The sequence below is a fragment of the Procambarus clarkii genome, chromosome 57 (assembly GCF_040958095.1).
Source record: "Procambarus clarkii isolate CNS0578487 chromosome 57, FALCON_Pclarkii_2.0, whole genome shotgun sequence".
Lineage (NCBI taxonomy): Eukaryota > Metazoa > Arthropoda > Malacostraca > Decapoda > Cambaridae > Procambarus > Procambarus clarkii.
Genome location: NC_091206.1, coordinates 10,759,294 through 10,781,269, shown reverse-complemented (window position 1 = coordinate 10,781,269; position 21,976 = coordinate 10,759,294). Strand labels below are relative to the sequence as shown.

The 21,976-nt window shown below is 50.6% G+C and overlaps 1 protein-coding gene across 3 annotated transcripts in view; it reads left to right on the top strand.

The window, feature by feature from the left end:
• LOC123745083 (mitochondrial tRNA-specific 2-thiouridylase 1) overlaps positions 1 to 21,976 on the top strand; it is a 95,926-nt gene that overhangs the window by 62,356 nt on the left and 11,594 nt on the right. For 2 of the 3 annotated variants that reach the window (XM_069306257.1, XM_069306256.1), the window contains 3 exons: positions 1,178 to 1,305; positions 5,858 to 6,025; positions 13,165 to 13,413. In XM_069306257.1, coding sequence (XP_069162358.1) covers positions 1,178 to 1,305; positions 5,858 to 6,025; positions 13,165 to 13,413 — 545 coding nt within the window. The remainder of the gene's footprint in view (positions 1 to 1,177; positions 1,306 to 5,857; positions 6,026 to 13,164; positions 13,414 to 21,976) is intronic. The other variant, XM_069306258.1, reaches the window with a different exon arrangement.

The window sequence follows — 21,976 nt, the reverse complement described above, 5'->3', positions numbered from 1 at the left end:
TGTACATACCAGATGCGTTGCTTCTGGGAGTATGGGTTCGAGTCACTTCTGGGGTGTGAGTTTTCAGTTGCATATGTCCTGGGGACCATTCAGGCTTGTTCGCATTTGTGTTCCTCACGTGTTGCCCCAAAGAATGAGGTGATTTGGTAAAATGCTATGCCCAAGATAACTATCCGAGTGCCGGCGGTGGGGTGGTTCAAATAGCCTCGGCTATCACCTCATTTTGTCCGGTCGTGATGGTCAAGTGGATTAAGGCGTCTTGTACATACCAGATGCGTTGCTTCTGGGAGTATGGGTTCGAGTCACTTCTGGGGTGTGAGTTTTAAGTTATATATATATATATATATATGTCGTACCTAGTAGCCAGAACGCACTTCTCAGCCTACTATGCAAGGCCAGATTTGCCTAATAAGCCAAGTTTTCCTGAATTAATATATTTTCTCTAATTTTTTTCTTATGAAATGATAAAGCTACCCATTTCATTATGTATGAGGTCAATTTTTTTTATTGGAGCTAAAATTAACGAAGATACATGACCGAACCTAACCTAACCTATCTTTATAGGTTAGGTTATGTCAGGTAGCCGAAAAAGTTATGTTAGGTTAGGTTAGGTAGGTTAGGTAGTCGAGAAAATATTAATTCATGAAAACTTGGCTTATTAGGCAAATCGGGCCTTGCATAGTAGGCTGAGAAGTGCGTTCTGGCTACTAGGTACAACATATATATATATATATATATATATATATATATATATATATATATATATATATATATATATATATATATATATATATATATATATATATATATATGTATATATATATATATATATATATATATATATATATATATATATATATATATATATATATATATATATATATATATATATATATATATATATGTGGAAAATAAGAAACATTTTATTGATGTATAGACTGGAAAGATGTGTTGATGTATAAAAAAAAATTAAGCTTCAACACGAAAGAATCCTGTAAACTAATAGAAAATAAATAGCATCCAATACTTTTTAATATTACAATTCACTCTAAAATTATTTATAGTTTATAGTACAAGGTACTTAAATTTAGTTAACTTCATATATATGAGAATTGTCAATATTAGGTTCACTTTTCTACTATTTCCTTTGAATTTTTATAAAATATGTTTCTTATAGGTGATTATAATAAAGATGTGGTGCGCAAGATAGCAGAGAGTGCCAACCTAGATCGGGTTGCCAAGAAAAGAGACTCTACTGGAATCTGCTTCATTGGTTCCAGGAACTTCCAAGAATTTATATCACAAGTTAGTTCATTATATATGTTTATATTTTTGTTGAACCCTTCCCTTTAAAATAGTTGTCTCTGGAGATCCCCCTTCGGCTCCCCGGAGCTATACTGGGCTGATGTGTATATATTAGACCGTGGCAACAGTCAATCGAAGGAGTTCTAGGCCTACCAGGGACCAGAGCCAGAACCTGGCCCCCTCAAGAGAGGCACGAGGAGCAATGGCCTAAAGACACCCCCGTGTAATTGGAAGCAGTCTTTGTCTGCCATCTACCAGGTCAGACACCCAGAAAGGTAGGAATTTCAAAACAAACTACTGCTGGCCAAAAAATTGCAAACCAAAAGCCGAAAAAGCAAACGGAACTCCCCACTCAAAAACCGGGAAACAAACATGTCACCACAACCGCCGTGCATCCGTCTACGCAACCGCCCCTCCACGGTCCCAGAGGTCCAGAGTGTGGAGGTCCCAGACCTCCATGCCAGCAACTCTTCCCAGTTCAAAGGCTGTTGTGATGGTGAAAGGTCTATTGCTCTGGCTCCACTCTTTGCACAGTGCTGCAGTGCGGTGTTGTTGCTCTGTATTGGTGGTGTGTGAGCCAGGAGTAACCCAAGAGTACTGGGGCTGCATGCACCTAGACCGTCTGTCTCCACCTTGCTGCCTGTTGGGATCAGTGACACCTATGACCCAGAGTCCTGTGAGTGGTGTTCTTTGCTTGTACTCCAACTCACCCAATCCACTGAGACTGATATTTGGGTGCAGGCAGCTTTAGCATTGCATGCTAGGTTAAAGTTGCAACAACGTGCGAGGTTGGTTGCCTTTCCGGTTGCCCCGCAGCTGCCCCTCTGAATTATACTGGTAGTGAGACTCGGGCGGCTTCGGGGATTGCCCCTTCCGGATTGGCAGAGGAGGCATTCGGGCCTTGTCCTCCTGTGGAGCTTTTGGGCCATGCCAGCGGGCCCCCCCTTCATCCCTGCTTTTCTAGTGGACTCTGCTTTTTCTCCAAAGGCAGAGGGTTTTGAGGACGGCTCGGTCCCAGGTCCTGACGTGGAGGATTCCGGGGCTGGGGAGAAGTTGACTTTGGGGGGGCCTGGGCCCCACTGGTCCCTGCTTGGGTGTTTGGTACCTTCAGTGCGGGGCTTGTTACAGAGGGAGAGGTTTTCCTATCCCCTCCCTGTACGATTTTGTTATGAGTTCGACTCCTCCCCGGGTTCGGTTCCGAGGAGTTCTTCTGAACACCCGTACATCCGGCAAACCCGAACTTGGGTTCTTCAGTTCCCTCCTTCTGGAGGTTTTTGGCTTCCCGCATCCCACCGAGGAAGGTGTGTGATGCTGCTTACCTCCTGCGAGACCCGGATTACGCCTTGATGTTGAAGCCTTCTTCTTTTTTAGTTTGGCTCCTCTTTTCCCTATTGTGTGTATTACAAGGTGCCAGAGTCTTCCTGGCTGGCAGACTGCTTTTTCTTCGTTGGGGGCTTGGCATTCGTCCTGTCGGACTGCGCACTTGAATACCGAGAGTTGCCTACGGTCATTCAGGTTTTCCTGGGGGGCGAACTGGAGCACCTCAAGGTGTGATTGTTCACCCCCGTCCTTCCTTATGATGTTGGCCAGGTGCGGCTTCACTTGCAGGTTCCCTCCCTTTTGGCATCCCTGGTGGCCGAGGATTGTGCGCCCGTAGACACTTGGCTTCGATCTTGTGCTTCTTTTCCCTGCTGGAGCTGTCTTTTGACTGGCTCATGCTGGGTGTGGAGGAGTTGGGTTCCGGGCCAGGGTTCGGTGGGCTTGCTTCGGCAGCTCAGCTGCTTTGGTGAAGTTGTATGTGCCGTTTCTGAGGAAGGCGGTGTCTGTTCTTCGCTTCTCGCCTCGCATGCTGACAGGCGATGCTCGTCCAAATTTTGGAATCGTCTTGGGCCCTGGCTCTTAGATTTTCATCCTCTTTTTGTCCGTTGCTGTTTGCAGAGTCTGTGGTGGTACATTTTCTGCAGGCGGCTTCGTCTAGTTGACGGCCTTTGTTGAACTTGTAGATTCTCCAGGGAGGCAATGGAGGTCCTGCCCAGAAGGGTCGTGCCAGGTCTTGGGGTTCCTTCGGTCGTCGTAAGCCAGTAGTGCCAGATTCAGGGCCGACACTTCCTCTGGAGCCGTCGGCGTCTGATCAGCGCAGTGATCACTCTCGATATTGGTTGGGCTCTCGTTGGGGTTGTCAGCCCTTTCGCAAGTTGCCCCGTTGACGGGGCGATAGAGGGGAAGGTAGCGCTGTTTGCTCTTGCCTGGTCCCTCGATTCGTGGGCATTTCAGGTCGTTTCCTTCGGCCTGCAGTGGCGTTGGGTTGCTCCTCCTCCTTCGGGGGGATCGGGGCTGGCAGGGCAGGACTCTTCTCCTGTGCTCTGTCAGGTCATCTGGGAGTGGGTTCGCTTGGGTGTGGTCGAAACGACAACGTCCCTCAGGTGGGTTTTCCCGTCTGTTTTCAGTTCCGAAATGGGACTGTGCAGATCTGCGATTCATACTGGACTTGTTTAGTCTGAATCCCTGGGTCTTTTGTTTCTCCTTTCGGATGACCACTCTGTCTCAGGTCCAGCTGCTTTTGGCGTCTGGATAGTGTCTCTGGACCTCCGGGATGCGTATTGGCACGTCCCGATTCATCCAAGGTTCAGGGACTGGCTCGGTTTTGTCTTGGGGCAACAAGCTTATTGCTTTTGTTGCCTTCCTTTCGGCTTGAATCTGCACCTTGAGTGTTCACACACCTTACCCGGGTTGTGGTGACCTGTTTGCGTCTGTTAGGGGTTCGGGTTCTGGCTTACCTCGACAACTGGCTGGTGTGGTCTCCCAGCCAATCTGTGATGTCTGCTCGCCAGGGGTAGGGCTCTTTCCCAGCTTGCCAGGTTCAGGTTCTTGGTGAACTGGAGGAAGTCCCATTTGGTTCCCTCTCAGGTTCGGACTTGGCTGGGTCTTGTGTGAGACTCTCGGACCTCTTCCTTGTCTCTCCCTCCTGCGACGCTGTTGCGGCTGCGGTCCCGCTTCCGGCTGTTTTTGGAGGGCACCCGGGTCACACTTCGGTTGTTCGAGCGGCTGTGCTGGAGCCTGAGCTTCGCCGTGCTGGTCTACCCATCGGGTCGGATCTGGTTTCGGCGGATGTTCTGGTTTCTTCGGGGTCGTCCCTTCCGCCGCTCTCGTGATCGATAGGTTCGGATCCCGGGAACCTTGCATCAGCTGCTGCGTCGTTGGCTTCCTCTGCGCGGGTTTTTCGGGGTGCCTCCCCCGCCCTCATTTGATGTGTTCATGGATGCCTCATCTCTTGGCTGGGGTTTTGTGACAAGTGCTCACCAGGCCGGCCAGGGTCAGTGGGGTCCTTCCTTCCATCAAGCTCACAGCACGGCGCGGGAGTTTATGGTGGTGTGGCATTCGCTTCAGAGGATTCGGGTCACTCAAGGAGCAACAATTCGGCTCCATTCGGACTGCTTCCTGGTGATTCATTGCCTGAACCGCGGGGGTTTGATGCGGTCCTTGGTTCTTTGGGTCTGGTCGCATCTGGTGACTCGTCTGCTGAGTTCTCTGGGTTTGGCTCTCCTGGTGGTTCATGTTCAGGGGGGTGTCAAACGTTCTGGCTAGAACGTTTGACAACCCCCAGATCATCCGCAGGGTTATTAAGGCTAGCCAGCCTGCAGTCTATCCCCATGCCCATGACGTTCCCCAGTTCGCTGCTCTTGCTGTCGTCTTTAGCGACATGTCCTGGGCTGACATTCAAGCGCGGGGTTTTTGGCGGTCGAACAGGGTTATGGTTGCGCGCTACCTCGTGAACGTTCATGGGCCTAGTCAGGCCTGTGTCGCCTTGGGTCAGCGGTTGCAGCTAGTTGCCTTGACTTCGGGTTGAGGAGTGAGCAGCGACCGCCTCCCGGGTATGTCCCTTTCCTTTTCCTCTGTGGGTAGTTAACTCCGGGGAGACGACAGGGCTCTCCCCAGAAGACCAGTGTTGAATGTAATGAAATGCCATTTTCTGGGTGAGACCTGGAGGCTCCCCAGCATCCCTCCTTCCCCCCGGTCGGTGGTTTTTCATGTGTTTTGATATCCAGCCTCAGAACTGATGGGTGGATGGCTGGCGTGTGGGTCTGGGGCTCCCCTCCCGGGGAGGGGGGGAGCTGCGCAAACAGCGGTGCGGCGACATGTGACGTCAAGCTCGTTTTGTTTGAGGAGTTCTATCCACTTGTTCGGCTTTTTGGTAGCAATTTTCACCAGAATAGGGGGTTTGTTTTGGGATGCTTACCTTTCTGGGTGCCTGACCTGGTCGGTCGGCAGACATAGAATGCCTCCAACCACAAGGGGGTTTCTATAGACCACTGCTCCCCATGCTTCTCTGAGAGGGCCATGTTCTGGCTCATGGTCCCTGGTAGGCTCACAGAACTCCATACACATAACTGATGCCAAAGTCTGACATTAGCATATCGGCCTGGAAAGCTCTGGGGAGCCTCCGGGGTCTCGCCCAGAAAATGGCATTTCATTACATTCAACGCTGGTTTTTTGTATGCCATTCTCAAAGTTTCTTGCATATCATCTAATATATTTTTCTAATTATTTGCAGTACATTGAGGATAAACCTGGTAATTTCATTGACCTAGACAGCCGAGAAGTGGTTGGTACTCACCGAGGCATTCACCAATGGACTGTAGGTCAAAGATGTAATATTGGACCATTTCCTCAGCCATATTTTGTTGCTGAAAAACACCCAGAAGCTAATAATATTTATGTGGTGAGTTAATTCAGTAGTTATATTAAATATATGCAGTGGCTGTTATTTCAAACAGTTTGCATTTTAACATTTAATGATTTGAAGTTTATATGGTACTAAAAGCAGTTTACTGCATATGTACAGCATTTGTAATCCTCTTTAGTTGTATAGCATCATTGCTTTAGGACAGATTTTAAAAATTTTCTTGCATCTAATAATCTATATTTGTTTTTTTGTTGTAAGACAGAAAGAGCTTTGTAAAGGGAGAAATAGCAGTGTTAAATGTTGAAAAAAAGTCTGGAACTCTTACAGTTGAAAACCCCACCAGTACAAAAAAGCAGATTTGCACATGTGCAGAGCATTATCTTAACAGGAAAGCATCATCCCCAGAACAGGGTAACAACAAAGGAAATAATGTTTAAATTGAAACATTCAGAGTGGGAAAATATATAGGAACAACAGTGTTAAATGTAGAAAAACAGTCTGGAACATTATAAAACATAAATAAACTGTTGGGAAATGTGGACGAAACACTTGTTTGAGCATTATTGGACTGGGTGGTAGAGAGAGAGAGAGAGAGATGTGGGAGCTCTCTCGGTCACTTGGTGTAGAACTGGAGTAAGGGAGAGTCCCAGTGTCACATGTGTGACTTGTGCTGATCTCCTACAATAATGATAAGTGCAGTGTATCATGTTCCTATAGCGGTGCATCCCTCTTTTTATAAGTTAGGGATAGGAAGTTGCATAAAACCAGTGTTGACTGTAATGCAATACTATTTTCTGGGGGAGATCTGGAGGCTCCCTGGAGCTATCCAGGCTGATATGTAATATATTAGACTTTGACATCAGTGTCAATAGAGCTCATAAGCCTACCAGGGACCACGAGCCAGAACCTGGCCCCTCAGAGAGGCACAAGGAGCAATGGCTTGTAGAATAGCACATGTGATTTGGAGTATTCTATGTCTGCCATCGACCGGGTCTGGCACCCAGAAAGGTAAGCATCCCAAAACAAACCCCTATTCTGGTTGAATCTACTACTGAAAGTCAAACGAGTGGATAAAACTCCCCAAAGGAAAACAAGCAAACGAGCATGACATCACCACTTTTTGCGCCGCCGTCTACACAGCTCTCCCCTTCCTGGGAGGGGGGAAGGGAGAACCCCAGACTCCTCGCGCCGGCAACCCACACCTTCAGTTCTGAGGCCGGATGGCAAAAACAGGCGAACAAGCGGCCGACCGGAGGGAGGGAGGGATGCCGGGGAGCCTCCCTCTTTAGAATACTATCATCGCTAAATATTAGCATGTACATATATATGTTGAAATTTTTAGGTGATGCTGTGGTCACAAGCTGAACACAATTTGTAGATACAAAAAAGTATCTACATTTGTACAAAAGTATCTACATTTGTGTTCACCATAGCGAACCACTAAGCTGGTATGGTGAGTGCAGTCAATAAAAGGTGGGCACACACAGTCAGAAGACAACGCCACCACCCTCCCTCCCACAGCCTTACTCCTCCCTCCATGGAGCACAGAGCTACATATCACCACAATCCTGCTACAGAGCACCACTTGGTTTCCGAACCCCTTGGGGACGAGACCCGTCGGTTAACATGTAAGTTCGTATACGAGAAATAGAGGGGAAAAAATAAACTAGAAATGTAAAAAGAAATTTTTCCGAAAAATTTATGAATAACTCTAGGGGAAAAAATCGACAGGTTCATGGCGTAAATGCGACCGTGTTTTGTTTGTACTCACCAATAAGTGAAGTCCTGATCCGCTTTATAAAAGTCCTTAATTGTTCCTAACTGATTATTAAGACGTCTGGCAAACATCCTCTGGATGTTTCCTGCCAGCCTGCAGGAACATCCTGCCAGCCTGCAGAAACATCCTGCCAGCCTGCAGGCACATCCTGCCAGCCTGCAGGCACATCCTGCCAGCCTGCCTGCCAGCTTGCCTGCCAGCTTGCCTGCCAGCCTGCAGGCACATCCTGCCTGCCAGCCTGCAGGCACATCCTGCCTGCCAGCCTGCAGGCACATCCTGCCTGCCAGCCTGCAGGCACATCCTGCCTGCCAGCCTGCAGGCACATCCTGCCTGCCAGCCTGCAGGCACATCCTGCCTGCCAGCCTGCAGGCACATCCTGCCTGCCAGCCTGCAGGCACATCCTGCCTGCCAGCCTGCAGGCACATCCTGCCTGCCAGCCTGCAGGCACATCCTGCCTGCCAGCCTGCAGGCACATCCTGCCTGCCAGCCTGCAGGCACATCCTGCCAGCCTGCAGGCACATCCTGCCAGCCTGCAGGCACATCCTGCCTAAAATATACGATGATGTACTGTACATTTAAGAAACAAATCTGGGTCACAGGTCTGTGGAGTGTGGTTAGGCTTATGGAGTCAGCCGGTCCCTCCCCCACCACCGACACACCTCCCCCTCTCCCCCCACCCCAAACCCATACACACACACACACTCTCAAAGGTCACGTGGTTCACGATTCACTTCAACACCCATATATCGCTTCCTGCCTGCCTGCCTCCTTCCCAGCCTGCCTGCCTCCTTCCCAGCCTGCCTCCTTCCCAGCCTGCCTGCCTGCCTCCTTCCCAGCCTGCCTGCCTGCCTCCTTCCCAGCCTGCCTGCCTGCCTCCTTCCCAGCCTGCCTGCCTGCCTGCCTCCTTCCCAGCCTGCCTGCCTGCCTCCTTCCCAGCCTGCCAGCCTGCCTCCTTCCCAGCCTGCCAGCCTGCCTCCTTCCCAGCCTGCCTCCTTCCCAGCCTGCCTGCCTGCCTCCTTCCCAGCCTGCCTGCCTGCCTGCCTCCTTCCCAGCCTGCCTGCCTGCCTCCTTCCCAGCCTGCCTGCCTGCCTCCTTCCCAGCCTGCCTGCCTGCCTCCTTCCCAGCCTGCCTGCCTGCCTCCTTCCCAGCCTGCCTGCCTGCCTCCTTCCCAGCCAGCCTGCCTGCCTCCTTCCCAGCCTGCTTCCTTCCCAGCCTGCCTGCCTGCCTCCTTCCCAGCCTGCCTGCCTGCCTCCTTCCCAGCCTGCCTGCCTGCCTCCTTCCCAGCCAGCCTGCCTGCCTCCTTCCCAGCCAGCCTGCCTGCCTCCTTCCCAGCCTGCCTGCCTGCCTCCTTCCCAGCCTGCCTGCCTGCCTCCTTCCCAGCCTGCCTGCCTGCCTCCTTCCCAGCCTGCCTGCCTGCCTCCTTCCCAGCCTGCCTGCCTCCTTCCCAGCCTGCCTCCTTCCCAGCCTGCCTGCCTGCCTCCTTCCCAGCCTGCCTGCCTGCCTGCCTCCTTCCCAGCCTGCCAGCCTCCTTCCCAGCCTGCCAGCCTGCTTCCTTCCCAGCCAGCCTGCCTGCCTCCTTCCCAGCCAGCCTGCCTGCCTCCTTCCCAGCCTGCCAGCCTGCTTCCTTTCCAGCCAGCCTGCCTCCCTCCCTGCCATCATGCTAACGGGTAGTGTGTGTTAGGCTTATCTTCGGGAATGAGCCGGTCTCACCCCCACCACCAACAAACCACCCGCCCCCCTACATCCCATCTCTCAAGGTCACGCGGTTCAACCGCGTGACTACCACTCACTCCCTGCCTGCCTGCAAGCTAGCCTGCCTGCCTGCCTGCCTGCCTGCCTGTGCCTGCCTGCCAGCCTGCCTTTCCCTCCCTAATTCTCACTACTTCCATCCCTTCCTGCCTACCTCCTAGCATCTCTCCCTACCTCCCCCTCCCTCTTAGCATCTCTCCCTACCTCCCCCTCCCTCCTAGCATCTCTCTCTCCCCCTCTCTCACTGATTCTCCCCCCCCCCCCCCTCATTCATACTGCCTCCCACCTAAGCTCCATCGTCCATCCACCCACCAGTCAGCCATCACTGACGCAATGCGTGCATTTGGAGCCAACATGGTGCACAGATGTTTCTTGATTGTGCAGATATGTAAAACAAAAGCACAGAATGAACATTCCAGCCTTATGGCAATTCAAAATAATAGGAATAATAGGCCATGAATCTGTGAAGTCACAGTGGGCAAACTGGACCATCGCCCACCCACCACCACAAGCCGGCGTGACGCTTGGCGGACCCCTTCCTACCCGAACTTTGTTCGGGTAGCATGACTCCCCAACCCCAATCGGGAAACTGGAAGTTTCGGATAACTAAAGTTCGGAAACCAAGTGGTCTATTATCAGAACCCTGGTCAGTTTTATCACAGTCAGGGGTCTTCTGTAATAATATCATCGCTACATAATAGCATGAACAGGCATATTATGGCTTTTTAGGTGATGCTGTGGTCACAAGCTGAACAGCAGTGCTGGGAGCTCATGCTGTGTGCGCCAGCCTTGGTGGCTCACTCAGTACTTAGGCCCTCACACCCGGGAATATTGCTCACGATTTAAAAAAAAAAATGGCGTCTGTTTTACAAGAGCCCTGATAAAGGTGAGGTGAACCCAGTGTATTTGAACTCGTTTAAATCTTGCATAGTACTCCAACACATCATATGATGTTTTGTGCAGTTTTGGGTAAGTTACTCAATACATCATATGACGTGTTGTGCAATTTAAGGGTTAAATATAGTCCAAGTGCTGGTATCTAGGGACAAGAGAGTATAATCAATATGATGAACTAATATGACCTAGGGAGAAATTGGTAACTTAATGTATATGATAAAAAAGATATACAGAGAGATTCCAATGTATATAAAAGAGTGCAGCCAGGCACTGAATGATGGTCAAGGAATGAGCATCCAGAGGCAAGAAAAAAGAACTTGTACGTCATTACACACTCAGAAATTCGAACTTCAAATTACACACAGAGGGTTCAAACCCTCGTCACGGCCCTTGTGAATTTGTTCATTTGATGCATCATGCTGTTGTGATTTCTGTGTGTAATGAAGTAAGGGCAAAGAGGTAGAACAGCTTATTGATAGAGCTTGAGTGCATGGGGAATTGTGTAAAACCCTGGTTTGTGTCTCAGAGAGGCTGTAGGATCTAAGTAAGTTCAGTAGAACTTCTGGTTGCAGTTCTTTTGACCATGTCGTAGCTCGGTCGATTAAGGCAGTGTCTGTAATGTATGTCTCGAACCTTCGAGATCTTTGATAATCAAGGACAAAATCACGTAGGCTCATATGGGCCCATTAGCATATGGGACCAATGGTCATGCAGGATCCAGAAATGTTTAACATAAATGTGACATGATGTAGAAAGTATACATATCCTAGATAATAATGCTGAGAAAGTGGTTAAAATTTACCCACAGGAAGGATGGATCCGAAAGGACATGGAACCAAACCCAGGGTGGGGCCTACACCAAAACAAACTTGTACGTAGAGAGGGGCGGGGAAAAGAAAACCCATATCCATGTAACAGTAAGCCCCACTTGGAGGGTAGGAAAACCCAGGCGGGGTTCAATGGGGCCTAAGGCCACCAAGTCAGCCCCTTCCCAACCCCGGGAACCTCCACAATAGGACCCAGGGCTAAATCGTCCTCCAAAGCCCCGGCCTCAAAAGAAAAAGCCGGGGCAGCCGTAAAAACATTAGGGATGGGGGCCTACTAGTCAGACCCATACGCAACGGCTGGAGGAACCAACTTGAATGCCTCCGTCACCACCCCGGAAGGAGCATCCCTCGAGACTGCCAAGTCTCAAAACTAGCTAAACCCCACCCCGACCCCAAAGTCGTCAGATGCTTCGGAACCGGAAGCAGGAGGGAGACCAGAATGCACCACAGCAAGGGAAGAACAGGGGGGTGTAGACTGAGCCAAGGCCGAAGCATCCAACGCCCCCAAGTCCGGATCCCTAAAGCAAAGCGGGCAGCCTCGGGGCACCTGGGATAGCAAGCAACCTACCACGTTGCAGCAACCTAAACCTAGCATGCAACACTGGAGCCACCTGTAGCCGGATAATGTCATCAGTTGAATGGCCGAATTGAGTCACAAACAAGCAACAATGCTCGCAAAACTCTGGGTCGGTGTCACCGACCCAACAGGCAGCATGATGGAGGCAAAAAAAATGAGCGTCGCCCTGAGACAAGAGGACAGAGCAACCCTCAAACTTGCACAAAGCAAGAGGGAGACCCATGGGTCGCATTCATGGGACCCCTTGTGCCTCTCGCAGGTTTTCCCAGAGCCCCTTAGACTGTTATCGCTAAGGGTAAGCCCAAGGGTACTGCTAACTGGTGCCCAAGTCTACCAACAAACCGCTAAAAGCTGAACCCCTGGGATGTGCCCACTCACGGGGGCCAAGCAGGGGGTACCACCCAGAAACACAGATACAGAGAGAAACCTAAAGGACAGATAGTGGGCAATGAACCGAAGGCAGACCCCCCAGCAGGCAGGAAAACAAAAACAAATGAAAACCCCACAAGAGGACAACGTACCCAGGCAGAACAGAGCCGACCGGCATTATAGGTGATAACTAGCTGCGCAGTACCCTGCGTCCCTACCAGTGCAAACTATCCCTTACCCTAAGGTTATGAGAAAGTGGGTGCATCTATAAAAATTGGAGATGACATGGGTGGGCATGGGTGGAGCTCGGCTGCTACTGGATACGCTCGCTGTATCGTTCTCATCGGTGCTGTATGACTTGTTTCCGACCCTTGTAGCTTCATCAATATCATGACCCTTATGTTCTTCAAACAATAAGTTCTGAATTTCACTAACAGAGTGATTTTTCAACACCACGTCAAACGGGTTGGGAGCCAGAGGCACGAGCTCCACCCCGTGGTTGCTCACTCAGAACTGATTCAGCCAGCAGTCCTAAAGTATTCTGGGAATTTTTTCCAAGATGGCTGCCTCTCACTGGAGATCCCAGGAGTTCATTTTGTACCCAACCAACCTCGCTCGCATTTTGAATGGGTACGAAATCTTACACTGGTGTTTCCTCGGCCGGCGCAGTTTTAGGCGAACAAGTTTTCTCGGCCAGCGCAGCACAGTGGTTAATGGAGGCAAAACAGATTCTGTCCGCCCCCTCCCCCCTAAAAATACATATATATACAGGAGTACCTGTCAAACAGCAATCAGTCAGAGAATTTGTCAGCTTGGTTAGGAATGGAAAATGGGGTTTCCAAGACCTATGTCTTAGGACCACTGCTCTATATCTACTGTATAATGTAAATGCCCTAGCAGAGGGAGTGAGGTTTGCACATGTTGCAATATTACTAAAATACTGTATATTAACTAAACAAAATTTTTATATTTTTTCCAGGTTGCTGGTACAAATCATCCTGCACTCTTTACTTCCATAGTGTTTACTGAACCAATCTACTGGATACACAGTCCCCCATCTCATCTGTTCACAATGGGCCAGTTAGAGTGTCATTTTCGTTTCCAGAATACGTCACCATTGGTGTCGTGTGTCTTGACTCCACACACTCGCAACCCCTGGCACCACTCTCCAACACAAAACATGGTGGTGAGCTTAGCACACCCCCTCCGTGCAGTCACTCCTGGACAGGTATGGAAATTTAAAAGTTTTCTGTAGAGAGCCCCTTCAGCTCCTCGAAGCTATACCAGGCTGATGTGTATATATTAGACCGTGGCAACAGTCAATTGAAGGAGTTCTAAGCCTACCGGGGGACCAGAGCCAGAACCTGGCCCCCCTCAAGAGAGGCACGAGGAGCAATGGTCTGAAGACATCCCCGTGTAATTGGAAGCAGTCTTTGTCTGCTATCAACTAGGTCAGGCACCCAGAAAGGTAGGAATTTCAAAACAAACTACTGTTGGCCAAAAATTGCAAACTGAAAGCCGAACTACCATACAGAACTCCCCAATAAAAAACAAGGAAACAAACATGACGTCACCACAACCGCCACGCATCCGTCTGCGCAACCCCTCCCCCTCCTGGGGGGGAGGGAGGTCCCAAATCTCCACGCCGGCAACTTTTCCCAGTTCAAGAGACTGTTGTATTGGTGACGATCGATCGCTCTGGCTCCACTCTTTGCGCAGTGCTGCAGTGCGGTATTGTTGCTGTTTTGGTGGCATGTGAGCCAGAAGTAACACAAGAGTACTGGGGCAGCATGCACCTAGGGCTACCTTCCTTAGGTGCCCCATAAGTACAGTACTTCCTTTGCGGCCTCAGGGTTATCTTCCATGAGCCGTTCAGGAGCCGGTACCTCTGTGTGGTTCTGTCGCTGCTTGGCAATTGCCCGCCCTTGGGGGTTCAGCTGGGGAGGTTCTTACTTTTGTTTGCCCTTGGGTAGGAGGTAGTTTCGTCGCTGGCTGGGGCGCGAAGTACTGTGCAGCTGTCTGATATATGCATAGCGACCGGTTCTGTTCACCTGGAGACGTACTTTTGCGGGGTTTTCCTTTTGTTTTTGTTTTGATTTTTCTTGGGGGGGGGGGGGGGGCTGCCTGTTGTGGCAGTAGGACCACTTGTAGGATTTGGGTGGCCATCCACTAGGTCCCCCGTGCTTGTACACGTCGCAGGGGTTCAGCTATTAGTTAGTTTGCTTGGTAGCTCTGGGATAACCTGTTATCAGTACCTCCCCTGGGCTTCCCTTAGCAGTCAGCCTAAGGGCCCTGGAAACCCCCTTTGGGGCTCAGTGGTCCAGTGTAGAAGACCTCTGAGTCCCACCTCGCCTTGTGCGAGATTGAAGGTTGCTCTGTCCCCTTGTCTCAGAGTGACACTCGCCGTCTGCCTCCGCCTTGCTACTTGTTGGGGTCAGTGACACCTATGACCCGGAGTCCTGCGAATGGTGTTCTTTGCTTTTACTCCATTCACCCAGTCCATTGCGTCTGATATTCGGGTGCAGGCAGCTTTAGCGTTGCATGCGAGGTTCAGGTTGCGGCAATGTGCGAGGTTGATTGCCTTTCCGGATGCCCCGCAGCTGCCTCACTGAATTATACTGGTAGTGAGACTCGGGCGGCTTCGGGGATTGCCCCCTTCCGGATCGACGGCAAAGGCATTCGAGCCTGGTCTTCCTGCTGGAGCTTTTGGGCCACACCAGCAGGCCCCCTTCATTCATGCCTGCTTTTCCGGTGGACTTGCTTTTTCTCCACAGGCAGAGGGTTTGGAGGACGGCTCAGCTCTGGGTCCTGACATGAAGGATTCCGGGGCGGGAGAAGAGTTGACTTTTGGGGTCCTGGGCCCCACTTGTCCCTGTTTGGGTGTTTGGTACCCTCGGCACGGGGCTTGTTGTTACAGGGGGAGGGGTTTTCCTATCCTCCTCCTGTACGATTTTGTTACGAGTTCAACTCCTCCCCGGGTTCGGTTCCGAGTTCCCTGGGGTTCTTCAGTTCCCTTCTTCTGGAGGTTTTTGGCTTCCTGTATCCAACCGAGGAAGGTGTGGGAGGCCCTTGCGGCTTACCCCCTGCGAGACCTGGATTAAGTCTCGATAATGAAGCCTTCTTCTTTTGAGTTTGGCTCCTCTTTTCCTTATTTAGTACGTTACAAGGTGCCGGAGTCTTCCTGGCTGGCAGAAAGCCTTTTCTTTCGTTGCGGGCTTGGCATTCGTCCTGTTGAACTGTGCACTTGAATGCCGAGAGTTGACTACGGTCGTTCAGGTTTTCCTGGAGGGCGAGTTGGAGCACCTCAATGCATGCTTGTTTGCCCCCGTCTTTCCTTATGATGTTGGCCAGGTGCGGCTTCATGTGCAGGTTCCCTCCCTTTCGGCATCCCTGGTGGCCGAGGATTTGTGCGCCCGTGGGCACTTGGCTTCTGTCTTGTGCTTCTTTTCCCTGCTGGAGCTGTCTTCGTACTGGCTCGTGATGGGTATGGAAGAGCTGGGTTCTGGGCCAGTGTCCGGTGTGCTTGCTTCGGCAGCTCGGGTGCCGGCTGCTCTGTTGAAGTTGTATGCGCCGTTTCTGAGGGAGGTGGTGTCTGTTCTTTGCTTCTCGTCTCGCGTGCTGACAGGCGGTGCTCGTCCAATTTTTTTAATCATCTTGGGCCCTGGGTCTTAGATTTTCATCCCGTTTTTTGTCTGTTGCTGTTTGCAGAGTCTGCGGTGGTGCATTTTCTGCAGGCGACTTCATCTAGTTGACGGCCTATGTAGGACTTGTAGGTTCTCCAGGAGGGGGCCATGGAGGTCCTGCCCGGAAGGGTCGCACTAGGTTTCTGGGCTCCTTCGTTCGTCGTAAGCCAGTAGTGCCAGATTCGGGACAGGCCTTTCTGCGAAGTCATTGGCTCAGTGATCGCTCTGAGCGTCAGTCGGGCTCTCATAGGGGTCATTGTCCCTTTCACGGTTCATCCTGTTGGCGGGGCGATAGGGGGGAGGCTCACCCCATTTGTTCTCCCCTGGTCCCACGATTCGTGGGCAATTCAGGTCATTTTCCTCCGGCCTTCAGTGGAGTTGCTTCTTTCCTTCTCCTTTGGGGGGATTGGGGCTTGCAGGACGGGCCTCTTCCCCTGCGCTCTGTCAGGTCATCCTGGAGTGGGTTTCCCGCCTGTTTTCAGTTCTGAAACGGGACTGGGCAGATCTGCGATTCATACAGGACTTGTCCCGTCTGATTTCCTGGGTCTTTTGCTCCTCCTTTCAGATGACCACTCTGTCTTGGGTCCGGCTACTTTTGGCGCCGGGTGCCTGGATGGTGTCTCCGGACCTCCAGGACACGTATTAGCATGTCCCAATTCATCCGGTATTCAGGGACTGGCTCGGTTTTGTTGTGGAGTGACAGACTTACCGCTTTTGTTGCCTTCCTTCCAGTTTGGATCTGGCATCTCGCGTGTCCACATGCCTCAACCCGGCTTACCTCGATGATTGGCTGGTGTGGGCTCCCAGCCAATTCACGTGTCTGCTCACCAGGGATTTAGTTCCTCACCAGCTCACGTAGTTCGGGTTCTTGGTGCACTGGAAGAAGTCCCATTTGGTTCCCTCTCTGATTCGGACTGGGATGGGTCTTGTGTGGGACTCTCGACTGCTTCCTTGTCTCTCCCTCTGGCAGCATTGTTGCAGCTGCGGTCCCGCTTACGACTGTTTTTGGAGGACACCCGGGTCACACGTCGGTTGTTTGAGTGGTGGTGTGGGAGCCTGATCTTGGCAGTGCTGGTTTACTCATCAGGTCGGATCTTTGACGGATGTTCTGGTTTCTTCGGGGGCGTCCCTTCCGCCGCTCTCGTAATCACTGTGTTTGGATCACAGGAGCCTTGCGTTGGCTGCTGCGTCGCCGGCTTCCTCTGAGGGTTTTTTCGGGGTTTCTATGCCCTGATGCTTCCCTGAGCCCTCGCTCGATGTGTTCACGGATGCCTTGTCTCTCAGCTGGGATTTTGTGACCAGTGTTCACCAGCCTGGCCAGAGTCAGTGGGGTCTGTCCTTCCATCAGGCTCACAGCACAGCGCAGGAGTTCGCGGTGGTGTGACATTCGCTTCAGAGGGTTCGTGTTGCTCGTGGAGCAATGATCCAGCTCCATTCGGATAGCTCCCCAGTGGTTCATTGTCTGAACTGCGGGGGTTTGATGAGGTCTTTGGCTCTGTGGGGCTGGTTGCTTCAGGTGACTCATTTGCTGAGTTCTCAGGGGTTTGGCTCTCCTGGCAGTTCACGTTCAGGGGGTGTCAAACGTCCCGGCAAATGGCCTGTCTCGGTTCATTCCCCTATTCATGGAATGGACGGTCGACACACACTCGTTCAGTTGGCTCTGCCGGATGTATGGGCACCTAGAGGTGGACCTCTTCGCATCGACTTGGTCGAGGCGTCTTCCAGTGTATGTGGCGCCCTTCCCAGACTGCAAGGCCGTCGGAGTCGATGCCTTTCGGCTGGACTGATCGAGTTGGGGTTACCTGTGCCTCTTCCCACCGGTTCGGTTGTTGTTCCGGGTCTTGCTTAGCTTAGAGAGACTTACCAGGGATGAGTAGTCCTGTTGGCTCTTAGGTGGCCGGCCCAGTCCTGGTTTCAGGTGCTTCTTGCTCGATGTCCGAACCCGAGGGTCTTCCTGCGACTCTGCCTCTTTCAGCAGATCGATCCATTCCGGTACGTGGCTTGTTCGATCTTCTCTGTTTCTCGTGTCTGGTCTTTTTAACGCGGGTTTATCACCACTTGTATGGTGATCAGGTGGCTTAGTTGATGTCCCACCTGCGAGTTTCGTCTCGACGGCAGTATGAAATTCCTGGCGGTCTTTTCGGCACTTGTCTCTTCATAGGTTGTTTGGTCCTTTCTTTCTTAGTTGTTTCAGGACCATCTTCTTATGCCAGATACTGCCGTCTCATTTTGGGTGGCACTGGCAGAGCCGCTGCAGCTTGCATTTGGGGTGGATGTCACTTCTGCTCTGTTTTGCAAGCTTTCTCGGGCGTTGTTTTCACCTTCCCTGCTCATGAACCACCTGAGCTGTCCTGGTCGTTGCACCGGGTGCTCTCTTCTCCCTTCTCCTCGGTTTGGGGTGGCCTCCTTGATTCTGGACTGTTATTCTTCGGCTCTTGTCTTGTTAGCATTGGCCTCTGGGGGTCGGGTCGGAGAGTTTCATGCTCTCCGGCGCACGGGTTTCTGCTCTTTCGGTCCTAGTGGTCTTTTCTTTGTTTGCAGCAGTCTTTTCTTTTCTGGCAAAGAATGAGACTGCTGCTTTCTGAAAGGGTCCTTGGTTTGTTGATGCTTGGTTGGTTTGGCCAGAGGTGCATCATGTTTTGTGTTTAATTCTTCGCCGTCCTTTGCGCGTTACGGCCTCTGTGGCAGAGTATGCTCTTTGGGTTGACCCAGTTTCCCTTCTTCCCTATTCCAGGGCGCGGGTCTCCCAGGTTGTCCGCAGGATTATTCGGTCCTGCCAGCCTGCAGTTTTTCTCTGTGCCCACGCCGTTCGTAAGTTCGGCATTCGGCTGCTTTTTTGGTAATGTCCTGGCGTTTCTTTTGGTCACTGGGCTATTGGAGGTCGAACAGGGTCCTGGCTGCACGTTACCTTCTTAATGTTCCTAGTCCATCTCGGGCATGTATAGCCTTGGGTCGCAGGTTGCGGCCTGTTGTCTCGACTTAGAGTTGAGGAGCAAGTGACGGCCGCCTCCCTAGTGAGTCCCTTTTCTTCTTATCTTTGGTTAGGTAGCTCCAGAAGCTGAAGGGGCTCTCCACAGAAAACAAGCGTTGAATGTAATGAAACGCCATTTTCTGGGTTAGACCCAGAGGCTCCCCGGCATCCCTCCCTCCCTCCAGTCGGCGGTTTATCAATTTTTTGATACTCGGCCTCTGAACTGAGGAGAGTTGCTGGCATGGAAGTCTGGGACCCCCCTGTCTCCCTTCTGGGGTGGGGGGATTGCGCAGACAGATGCGCAGCGGTTGTGGTGACGTCATGTTTCTTTCCTTGTTTTAGATTTGGGAGTTCTGTTTGCTAGTTCGGCTTTCGGTTTGCAATTTTTGACCAGCAGCAGTTTTTGAAATTCCTTCCTTTCTGGGTGCCTGACCTGGTAGATGGCAGACAAAGACTGCTTCCAATTACACAGGGGTGTCTTTGGAAGCACGAGGAGCATGGGTGCTCCTCGTGCCTCTCATGAGGGGACCAGGTTCTGGCTCTGGTCCCCGGTAGGCTTAGAACTCCTTCGACTGACTTGCCACAATCTAATATATACACATCACCCCGGTATAGCTCCGAGGAACCTCCAAGTCTCGCCCAGAAAATGACGTTTCATTAGATTCAACGCTGGTTTTGGGGGAATTAGTTATTGCTTGTGTGTATATCAACCAGTATTGGCCCATTACTTATTGATGGCTCCCAGTTTCCCAGTATTAAATGCCTGAAAACTCTTTTAAATCAAATATTTTTCTAGTAGAATGGCAGTTTTCAATCTTTAAAACCATTTCTAGGTCTAGTGATAATCTTTAATTTCCACTTATTGTGAAGAAGATAGCTTAAAAGTGTCAAACTTTTGAGTTTTAGCCAACCCTCTCCTCTTAGTACCTGTGCTGCACACACATTTTCATGCTTAATTTATGTAATTAAATTTAAATTATCCAGAAATGCCAAATGAAAGGGACAGATTTCTATGGTAGTTTTGAATAAATAAGTATACAATAGGTATTCCAACCTATTTTGGCAATTTGATTTTTTTTTTTACATCAATCCACTTTTCTGAGGGGGAGCCCCTTCGGCTTCCCTGGAGCTTACTAGGTTGATATGCTAATGTCAGACATTGGCATCAGTCATGTGTATGGAGTTCTGTGGGTCTACTGGGGACCACGAGCCAGAACCTGGGTCCCCTCAGAGAGGCATGGGGAGCAATGGCCTATAGAAACCCCCGTGTGGTTGGAAGCATTCTGTGTCTGCAATCGACCAGGTCAGACACCCAGAAAGGTAAGCATCCCAAAACAAACCCCTATTCTGGTGAAATTATTGCTACCAAAATCTGAACAAGTGGATAGAACTCCCCTAAAAGAAACAAGCAAATGATCATGACGTCACATGTCGCCGCGCTGCTGTTTGTGCAGCTCCCCCCCTCCCCGGGTGGGGGAAGGAGGAGCCCCAGACCCCTAACGCCGGTTATTCACCAGTCAGTTCTAAGGCTGATGCTAAAGGCTGAGGTTGTGTGCTCTGGCTCTGGTGGTTGTTTCAGCACTGTACCGAGTGTTTGGTGACTGTCTTCTAGGTGGTGCGTGAGCCGGGAGTGATTCTCCAGTACGCGGGCTGCATGCACCTAGGGTTTCCTTCCCTAGGTGCCCTGTAAGTACTGCGCTTGGGGCTCCCTTCCACAAGTTCCTTGGGTTCTGCCCCTGCTTGGCCATTTACTGCTTGGTTTTCGGCCACCCTTTGTGTGGTCGGGTGTTCTGTCTCCCTTGTTCGCCTTGGGGTAGGGAGCAGTTTGCACTGATAGGGGCGCAGGGCACTGCTCAGCTTGTTTTCACCAATCATAGCGGCCGGCTCTGGGTACGTTGTCCTCTTGCGGGGTTTTCTTTTTCTTTTTGTCTGTCTGCTTGGTGGGGGTCTGCCTTGGTTCTTTCCCCCTGTGTACTGGCTACTCTTCTCTCTTCCGGTGGTTTCTCTTGCTAGGTCCCTGTGAGTGTACACGTCCCGGGAGTTCAGTTCTTAGAATGTTGTTTGGTATTTGTGGGCGCCTGTTAGCAGTACCCTGCCTGGGATTACCTGGGCTTGAGTGTAATTACCTAAGTAATTACCTAAGTATAGTTACAGGATGAGAGCTACGCTCGTGGTGTCCCGTCTTCCCAGCACTCTTTGTCATATAACGCTTTGAAACTACTGACGGTCTTGGCCTCCACCACCACCTCCCCTAACTTGTTCCAACCGTCTACCACTCTGTTTGCGAAAGTGAATTTTCCTATATTTCTTCGGCATCTGTGTTTAGCTAGTTTATATCTATGACCTCTTGTTCTTAAAGTACCAGGTCTCAGGAAATCTTCCCTATCAATTTTATCAATTCCTGTTACTATTTTGTATGTAGTGATCATATCACCTCTTTTTCTTCTGTCTTCTTGTTTTGGCACATTTAATGCCTCTAACCTCTCCTCGTAGCTCTTGCCCTTCAGTTCTGGGAGCCACTTAGTAGCATGTCTTTGCACCTTTTCCAGTTTGTTGATGTGCTTCTTAAGATTTGGGCACCACACAACTGCTGTATATTCTAGCTTTGGCCTAACAAAAGTCGTGAACAATTTCTTTAGTATATCGCCATTCATGTATTTAAAAGCAATTCTGAAGTTAGAAAGCGTGGCATAGGCTCCTCGCACAATATTCTTTATGTGGTCCTCAGGTGATAGTTTTCTATCTAGAACCACCCCTAGATCTCTTTCTTTATCAGAATTCTTTAAAGATTTCTCACATAATATATAGGTTGTGTGGGGTCTATGTTCTCCTATTCCACATTCCATAACATGGCATTTATTAACATTAAATTCCATTTGCCAAGTGGCGCTCCATGTACTTATTTTGTCCAGGTCTTCTTGAAGGGCATGACAATCATCTAAGTTTCATATCCTTCCTATTATCTTAGCATCATCAGCAAACATGTTCATATAATTCTGTATACCAACTGGTAGATCATTTATGTAGACAATAAACATCACTGGTGCAAGAACTGAACCCTGTGGTACTCCACTTGTGACATTTCTCCAGTCCGATACATTGCCTCTGATCACAGCCCTCATTTTTCAATCGGTCAG